The sequence below is a fragment of the Cibotium barometz genome, chromosome 61 (genome assembly GCF_041138505.1).
Source record: "Cibotium barometz isolate CiBa-2024 chromosome 61, ASM4113850v1, whole genome shotgun sequence".
In the NCBI taxonomy this organism is placed as follows: domain Eukaryota; kingdom Viridiplantae; phylum Streptophyta; class Polypodiopsida; order Cyatheales; family Cibotiaceae; genus Cibotium; species Cibotium barometz.
In genome coordinates this window covers 21,428,374-21,438,090 of record NC_141106.1, presented here as the reverse complement: position 1 = coordinate 21,438,090, position 9,717 = coordinate 21,428,374, and the positions used below count along the sequence as shown (strand labels likewise).

At 41.7% G+C, this 9,717-nt stretch overlaps 1 protein-coding gene across 1 annotated transcript; it reads left to right on the top strand.

Moving 5' to 3' along the window:
* Positions 1 to 5,006: 5,006 nt before the first annotated feature.
* LOC147604656 (glutathione S-transferase U19-like) lies at positions 5,007 to 6,168 on the top strand. The gene is made up of 2 exons (XM_086794887.1): positions 5,007 to 5,404; positions 5,565 to 6,168. Exons 1-2 carry the CDS (start codon positions 5,081 to 5,083, stop codon positions 5,919 to 5,921), a joined length of 681 nt encoding a protein of 226 aa, XP_086651013.1. The 5' UTR covers positions 5,007 to 5,080; the 3' UTR covers positions 5,922 to 6,168.
* Positions 6,169 to 9,717: the final 3,549 nt, after the last annotated feature.

The window sequence follows — 9,717 nt, the reverse complement described above, 5'->3', positions numbered from 1 at the left end:
CGTTTGTTCTCAAGAGTAAACTGTTTCTTCAAGACCGATGCCTTTATTGGTGAGGATATTCTAACAATCTACTTTTCTAAGTTCTGGTCGTAAATGTGTAATAAAAAATATCACCCTCCGTCCCACCCACCCACTCTCTCTCTCTCTCTCTCTCTCTCTCTCTAGAAAAGATTGATTAAGGAACGCCCCTCACACAAGGGTGAATCTTCATCTACTACTCAAATATATGTTAATAAACATCCCTCCCACAACGCCTCACCTCTATACTATATATTACATGGCATTGCATAAGTTGTCACGTGTTACCATTTTTTGAGAACAAAGGGTCCACCAAACCAAGGCCATGCAATGTCTGCTAGCCATGGTAGCTACCGCCTTCATCAGAGAACCAGAGAACGTCGGAAGTAGAGGTTGCAGGGAAGGATTGAAGTCAACGCCTTGGTTTCAAATTCGCCTGCCCTACCATTCGAACGTGTACCGGCCTTCTCTCTCACATACGTCCCTTCTTAGCCTTCTCCTTTGCGCTTAGTGTTAGTTGCGCAGGTGCTTGCCTTCTTTTGCCACTTTCCCTTGCAAACGAACATCCCCGGTTAGCATCTCTCTCTCTCTCTCTCTACCTAACTATTACGGTTTTTTTTTTTTGTAGAACTCACACTTTTGCTATTTAGATTACTAAAATATTTTAAAATACTTTCACCTTTAATAAAAGAACACAGACATCCACACGCACGCTATGTAAACAATCACTCTCTCTCTCTCTCTCTCTCTCTCTCTCTCACACACACACACACACACACACACACACACATACACACACAGCCTACTACAATGGTCTATATCATGTACATTTTCACTCCCATAAATTTTACATTTCAATATCTTTCTTTCTCTCTCTCTCTCTCTCTCTCTCTCTCACTGACTCACACACACACACACACACACACACACACTCACAAAGTGAGATCTCTCTCTCTCTCTCTCTCTCTCTGACACACACACACATACACACACACACACTCACAAAGTGAGATCTCTCTCTCTCTCTCTCTCTCTCTCTCTCTCTCTCTCTCAAGCTCTCACACACATGCTTTACTACAATGGTCACTCTCATCACTACCATAAATATTACACAAACTTAATACATACCAAAGTTAAACCGTACAAATTAAAAATTGCACTTACTAATAATAAAAGTGTGTTTAAAACTTATTAAAGCTAAAGATTGCGCACACAACTAAACGTAGCACAACGAGCAACACAATCACCCCTTTTACCTAAAACCTCATGCAAAGACTTAAAGGCCTCTACGATGTTGATTTAAAGGTGCACCAACAAACAGAGAGATGGGAAAAGCACTATGAGAGAGAGGGTCGCATGCAACTGCAGAAAGAGTGTGAGCACCTGTAAGTATGCATGCGGGGAGAGGAATGGCCAACACTTAATCTCAAGTGGCTGCCATACCATAGTAGGTTGAGCAGTTGCATGCAATGCTGCAGAGCAACCGAGAGACGACATGCATGTGAGCTCATTAGTTATGCTAACCCTCCGTTGCACAAAAGAGAGAGAGAGAGAGAGAGAGAGAGAGAGAGAGAGAGAGAGAGAGAGAGAGAGGCTAATCGGGCATCGTTTGTTGTAGAGAGCGACAGAGAACAGAAGGCAACATGAAGGCGGTGACAACAAGCCTGCATGCAACAGAGAGTTATCCTCCATGCGAGAGAGAGAGAGAGAGAGAGAGAGAGAGAGAGAGAGAGAGAGAGAGAGAGAGATGCTAACTGAGCATCGATTTTTTACAAGGGAAGGGGAAGAGCAGAATGCAGCAATTTGGGGTGTGTGTGTGTGTGTGTGTGTGTGAGAGAGAGAGAGAGAGAGAGAGAGAGATTGTTTACATAGCGTGTGTGTGGGTATCTGTGTGTTTTTTTAATTAAAGGTGAAAGTATTTTAAAATATTTTAGTAATCTAAATAGCAAAAGTGTGTGAGATTTTTTATTGAAGGTTAAAGTTTTTAAGAATGTTTTAATAATTTAAATAGTACGCCTAAGGGTGTACGTGCGTGTGTGTGTGTGTGTGTGAGAGAGAGAGAGAGAGAGAGAGAGTTATTTTAGAGTGTGTCTTAAGTTTGTGTGTTCGTTGAGCGAGTTTTTTTATTGAAGGTGAGTTTTTTAAAATGTTTTTATTAATTTGAATAGAAAGTGTGTGTGTGTGTGTGTGTGTGTGTGAGAGAGAGAGAGAGAGAGAGAGAGAGAGAGAGAGAGAGAGAGAGAGATTAGTAATAGATATATTATATGTTTCTTCATATAACCTTCACATGTAAGTGAGTGTGTGCCTTTGTGTGTGTTTTTTTAAATAAAGATGAAAGTATTTTAAAATATTTTAGTAATCTTTTTGGCGTGTGTTAAGTTTGTGTGCTCGTTTGAGAGAATTTTTTTAATTGAAAGTGAGTTTTAAAAAATGTTTTATTAACTTGAATAGCAAGTGTGTGTGTGTGTGTGTGTGTGAGAGAGAGAGAGAGAGAGAGAGAGAGAGTTATTACATTAACTTTGCCATGTCTTAACTTTGTGTGTGTGTGTGTGTGTGTGTGTGTGTGAGAGAGAGAGAGAGAGAGAGAGAGAGAGAGAGTGATTAGTCATAGATATATTATATGTTTCTTCATGCAACCTTCACATATAAGTAAGTGTGTGCGTGTGTGTTTTTTTAAAAAGGTGAAAGTATTTTAAAATATTTTAGTAATCTGAATAGCAAAAGTGTGAATTTTTAAATTTAAGGTAAAAGTTTTTTAGAATGTTTTGATAATTTAAATAGCAAGCCTAAGGGTGTGCGTGCATGTGTGCATGCGTGTGTGTGTGTGTGTGTGTGTGTGTGTGTGTGTGTGAGAGAGAGAGAGAGAGAGAGTGCGCGTGAGAAAGTTTTATTTTAGCGTGTCTTAAGTTTGCGTGTTCGTTGAGAGTTTTTTTTATTGAAGGTGTAGTTTTTAAAAATGGTTTATTAATTTGAATAGCAAGTGTTTGTGTGTGTGTGTGTGTGTGTGTGTGTGTGTGAGAGAGAGAGAGACAGAGAGAGAGAGAGAGAGAGAGAGAGAGAGAGAGAGAGAGAGAGTTATTGCATTAACTTTGCCATGTCTCACTTTATGAGTGTGTACATGTGTGTGAGAGAGAGAGAGAGCGCGAGAGAGCGAGAGAGCGAGAGAGAGAGCGTGTAAATACATACATATATCCATATGTGTTTTTATTAAAGGTGAAAGCATTTTAAAATATTTTAGTAATCTGAATAGCAAAAGTGTGAGTTTTTTTTTGAAGGTGAAAGTTTTTAAGAAGAGGTGAGTTATGCATCTACTTACTTATATATGTATGCATGTATGATTGATAGGGATGGAAGAGGTGAGTTGCATTTTTTTAAAAGCATGGAGGAGTACTCTTTTCTTTGAGGAAAGGGCGAATTTGACTGCAGAATTTAAGCGTCGCTTTTTTCATAGTCCAAGTTGGATTGGGCCATGGTCGGTGGGCCATGGTCGGCGGTTCAAGCTATTGGATGGAATGATGTTTATAAAATTATGATACCTTTAGATTTAGATAAATTAGATGAAAATATTACGCTAATGAATATTAAAGAAAGTCTAGGCTTGATTGATCTTAATAAAATAGACTATAGTGTCCATGGTGATAGAGATCAAGTAGGACAAGCATTTGATGAAGTTATTAAATTTATTTCAAAACATAAGCTCCTTCGAAAATAAATATGGTTGTATTTTTCTTATGTGACCATTGGTGCGCTAGATTGCTTTTGGTATTTGAATAGTTTTTATTTTTTATTCTTTTCTTATACTCTTTTTCTTTGTTGCTAACTATAAAAAAGATTGTTATTAATGTATAGTTTGATTATGTTTTATGTGTGAGGACAAAAGAAACCAAAGGACCAAATATATGAAAGATCAGAGTAAAACACACAGTGCAATGGTGATGTGAATATAAAAGATGAAGTCGAATACAAGGAGTTCTATGTGAGACTCCGAATAAGCAGAGAGAGCTGCTGTCCCATAAAATGCAGATAGTAGGGCTGGAGTGACCCTGATGAAAGCGTTGAAAAAGAGCCTGATATAAGATTGATGGGAGCCTGAAGTAAGGCTGTTGATGTAGGCGGCGAAAAAGAATGTGGTGAGGCTTAATGTAGGTGGTGGAGCAGTTAACGCTGCCTGCGGCTGTAGGTGGGCAATACCAACAGTGGTTTTAACTTTGCAGGAGAACCTTTGAACTTGCTGTAGGCGGGTGATACCAAGAGTGGTTTAATGCTGTAAGAGGACCTGCGAACCTGCTATAGTCAGGCGATATCAGCAGTGACACTGACCAGCAGGAGATGGCGAGGCAAACTATGCGATGAAACGTAGAGCGTGAAGATCGCAAGCTGCCAAGGATTTCTTGTGGGTTGATGGTTCGCAAAAGCAAGTTGAGATCCTTATATTTATATAAGGTGTTTTTATTTGGTCCGCCAATCATGGAAGTCGGCCAGTAAAGAAGCGGCCCTTTTTAGGCTGGGTAAATATTGGGAATATTTTCACAGACCCCCTCTCAGACCAAAAAGGGATCATGAGAGAAGATGAGGGGAAAAAAATTTGGTTGTCGAAGATGAGGATTTCTGTGTGTGACCAGGCATCTGGGAATGAGAAGTACTGGAAGAATGCCACAATGCAAGAGGTTATTACATGCATGAATGTCCATTTTTGGGTTTTCATTCATCCATGCGCCCCAAACACACAAAATAGAATGTAGTGCTGCAGAGGGAATGCATGATGGAAAAAAAATGCGATGCAGTGGGTTTTCATAGGAGCCGTGCCCTAGTGACTCATGTGCCCGATACAAAAATGGTAAAAAATGAAGAGAGAGGCAGATCCCCTCTCAATGAGCGGAGGGTGATGGTGGTGGACCAATGCAATTCCGATTTGGGAAGACGCTCGAGAATGGGGCGGTTGTCGCGAGGAGTAATTGGTGTACCAACCAAAGTCTTTTTTTCGCATATCATTGGCCTCCGCTCACAGGTGGTTGTGTGGGGCGGAGCATCCGCAGGCACAAGACAAGGCAAGAGAAGGGAGATGGCGAGTGAGTCGGTGCAGCTGCTGTGCGTGTGGGGGAGCCCTTATTCGATGAGGGCGGAGCTGGCGCTGGCCTCCAAGGGTGTGGAGTACGTGAAGCTGCCGCAGGATCCGAGTAACAAGAGCAAGCTGCTGCTGGAATCCAACCCCGTGTATAAGAAGATCCCCGTCCTCATCCACAACGCCAAGCCCATCTGCGAGTCTTCTGTCATCGTGCAGTATGTGGATGAGGCCTGGCCCTCCCCTGAGGGCAAGAACCTCTTGCCCTCGGACGCTTATGGCAGAGCGATCTCGCGTTTCTGGGCAGATTATGTGGACAAGAAGGTACCGAGTGTTAGTTGTAGTTTGTGTGTGTGTGTGTGAGAGAGAGAGAGAGAGTGTGTGTGTGTGTGTGAGAGAGAGAGAGAGAGAGAGGGGGGGGTGCCTCCAAGGCTTTGAAGAAGGCCGTTTTTATTAAAAAAGGGCTCTCTAATTGTCTGTGCAGGTGTTTGATGGCCTGTTTGGGATCGTGAGGACCAAGGGGGATGAACAGAAGGTGGCCATAGACAATGCTATGGAGTGCTTGGCCACCTTGGAGGAGGCGCTGGGGAGTGTGGCCGAGGAGCCTCCTTTCTTCGGGGGAGCCACAGTAGGGTTTGTGGACATCATTCTGGGCCCTTTTGTGGTTTGGTTCCCATCCTTCGAGGCACTGGGAGACTTCAAGATCCCCTTCGATGACAAATTCCCACGCCTCCACGCTTGGGTGAATGCCATGAAGGAGTCCTCCCTTGCCTCAATCTTGCCTGAACCGGAGAAAGTCACAGAGTTTGTAGTCCAACTGCTCAGAAAGAGATTTGCCTAAGCCCAAGAAAGAGGATAAAAAATAAGCTTTGCAAGAAATACCCAGTAAATTAGCTGGTATCCAAGGGTATTAATGTGCTTAATTTGATTGATAGTGTTCCTTAAGCCAATGGTATTAATTTGTAAGCAAGGTAGTAGAAGCACGACGCTAAAGGTTTGGTTAATTTGTTAGCATCTTGTTGTATCTTGTGGTTGTAAGCACAACATTGAAGGTTTAATGGGATTAGTTTGCTTCCGTTTGTTCTCAAGAGTAAACTGTTTCTTCAAGACCGATGCCTTTATTGGTGAGGATATTCCTTTATTGGTGAGGATATTCTAACAATCTACTTTTCTAAGTTCTGGTTGTAAATGTGTAATCAAAAATATCACCCTCCGCCCCACCAACCCACTCACCCACCCACTCTCTCTCTCTCTCTCTCTCTATATATATATATATAGAAAAGATTGATTAAGGAGCGCCCATCACACAAGAGTGAATCTTCATCTACTCCTCAAATATATGTTAATAAACCTCCCTCCCACAACGCCTCTCCTCTCTACTATATATTACAGGGCATTGCATAAGTTGTCACGTGTTACCATTTTTTGAGAACAAAGGGTCCACCCAGGCCAAGGCCATGCAACGTCTGCTAGCCGTGCTAGTTGCCGCCTTCATCAGAGAACCAGAGAACGTTGGAAGTAGAGGTTGTAGGGAAATTTGAAACCGTTGTCCGTCGGATGCAAAGGGGTTGCAGAAAGATTGAAGTCATTGCCTTGGTTTGAAATTGTCTTGCCCTACCATTCGAACATGTACCGGCCTTCTCTCTCACATGCGTTCCTTCTCGGCCTTCTCTCTCACATGCGTCCCCTCTCGGCTTTCTCCTTTGCGCTTAGTGTTAGTTGCACAGGTGCTTGCCTTCTTTTGCCACTTTACCTTGCAAACGAACAACCCCGGTTATCACCTCTCTCTCTCTCTCTCTCTCTCTCTCTAACTATTACGTTTCTTGCCCTACCATTAGAACGTGTACCAGCCTTCTCTCTCACATGCGTCCCCTCTCGGCTTTCTCCTTTGCGCTTAGTGTTAGTTGCACAGGTGCTTGCCTTCTTTTGCCACTTTACCTTGCAAACGAACAACCCCGGTTAGCATCTCTCTCTCTCTCTCTCTCTCTACCTAACTATTACGGTTTTTTTTAGCAGGTTGCTGCGTTCGCTTCCTCTCTTCCCTTGCAAAACTCACACTTTTGCTATTCAGATTACTAAAATATTTTAAAATACTTTCACCTTTAATAAAAGAACACACACATCCACATGCACACTATGTAAACAATAACACACACTCTCTCTCTCTCTCTCTCTCACACACACACACACATACACACACACACACACACATATACACACACAGCCTACTACAATGGACTCTATCATGTACATTTTCACTCCCATAAATTTTACATTTCAATATCTTTTTCTCTCTCTCTCTCTCACTCTCACACACACACACACACACTCACAAAGTGAGATCTCTCTCTCTCTCTCTCTCTCTCTCTCTCTCTCTCTCTCTCTCTCTCTCTCTCTCACTCAAGCTCTCACACACGTGCTTTACTACAATGGTTACTCTCATCACTACCATAAATATTACACAAACTTAATACATACCAAAGTTAAACCGCACAAATTAAAAATTGCACTTACTAATAATAAAAGTGTGTTTAAAACTTATTAAAGCTAAAGATTGCGCGCACGACTAAACGTAGCACAACAAGCAACACAATCACCCCTTTTACCTAAAACCCTGTGCAAGGACTTAAAGGCCTCTACGATGTTGATTTAAAGATGCAGCAACAAACAGAGATGGGAAAAGCACTATGAGAGAGAGGGTTGCATGCAACTGTAGAAAGAGTCTGTGAGCGCCTGCAAGTATGCATGCGGGGAGAGGAATGGCCAATACTTAATCTCAAGTGGCTGCCATACCATAGTAGGTTGAGCACCTGCATACAATGCTGCAGAGCAACTGGGCAAGAGACGACATGCATGCGAGCTCATTAGGTATGCTAACCCTCTGTTGTTGCACAAAAGAGAGAGAGAGAGAGAGAGAGAGAGAGAAGCTAACCGGGCACCATTTGTTTGTAGAGAGCGACAGACAACAGAAGGCAACATGAAGGCGATGACAACAAGCCTGCATGCAACAGAGAGTTATCCTCCATGTGCAGAGAGAGAGAGAGAGAGAGAGAGAGAGAGAGAGAGAGAGAGAGAGAGAGAGAGAGAGAGAGAGAGAGATGCTAACGGAGCGTCGATTTTTTACAAGGGAAGGGGAAGAGCAGAATGCAGCAATTTGGGGTGTGTATGTGTGTGTGTGTGTGTGTGTGTGTGAGAGAGAGAGAGAGAGAGAGAGAGAGAGAGAGAGAGAGAGAGAGAGATTGTTTACATAGCATGTGTGTGGGTATCTGTGTGTTTTTTTAATTAAAGGTGAAAGTATTTTAAAATATTTTAGTAATCTGAATAGCAAAAGTGTGTGAGATTTTTTATTGAAGGTTAAAGTTTTTAAGAATGTTTTAATAATTTAAATAGTACGCCTAAGGGTGTGCGTGCGCGCGCGCGCGCGCGCGTGTGTGTGTGTGAGAGAGAGAGAGAGAGAGAGAGAGAGAGAGAGAGAGAGAGAGAGAGTTATTTTGGCATGTCTTAAGTTTGTGTGTTCGTTGAGCGAGTTTTTTTATTGAAGGTGAGTTTTTTAAAATGTTTTTATTAATTTGAATAGAAAGTGTATGTGTGTGTGTGTGTGTGTGTGTGTGTGAGAGAGAGAGAGAGAGAGAGAGAGAGAGAGAGAGTTATTGCATTAACTTTGCCATTTTTTAACTTTGTATGTGCGTGCAAGAGAGAGGAGAGAGAGAGAGAGAGAGAGAGAGAGAGAGAGAGAGAGAGAGAGAGAGAGAGAGAGAGAGAGTGATTAGTAATAGATCTATTATATGTTTCTTCATATAATCTTCACATATAAGTAAGTGGTTTTTTTTAAAAAAAAATATGAAAGTATTTTAAAATATTTTAGTAATCTTTTTGGTGTGTCTTAAGTTTGTGTGTTTGTTGAGAGTTTTTTTATTGAAGGTGAGTTTTTTTAAATGATTTACATTAGGGAAAAAGGGAGCTCATTTTGGGGCCTTTTACGGTTTGAAAAAATAAACTCTCAACCAATGAACAGAGGGCCAACGTAACGTTGGAAATTCACAAAAATAAGAGAAAATAGATAAAAAAAATAATATTTTATGTAGGTACAAGCGTGCTACATTAATGTGGAGATTGGTTTTTTATTCTCACAAGATCTTTGGACATGAAGATAGAATCTAGTCTGACATTTTCTCTGACAAGGGCCTTCCCGCTTCCACCTTTCTTTGAACTTTGAAATGTTGTACTGCCTTTCCTTCGAAAGGTCTACCATTCTACACCACTGCCTCATTGTGCAGCAGCCTCTTCTTTTCCAAAACTGCTCCCTTCATCCTGTTTGGCTTAGAGTAAGATGTTTCTTTTCAACTATCTGTCTGCCCACTTTCTCTTTCTTGAAACTTCACTTTGTTATCTTGTTTACATTACTTTGCTGTGGTTACAGATTCACAAGGTCTCCATGGTGAACAAAAACTATGGCCGTTCTTGTGGAAGACGCTCTGTGGATGATAATGCTATGAAGGCATAATTATACCACACATCCTTACCCCGTCGACCTGCTTCTTCTATTTCTTCGGTAGAGAATTCAAGTACAGTCAAAACGGAAGGAACTTGGGAAAGGTTTACTGTTTCGAAAGGAGCATGGGTGCTCATGCAACCTA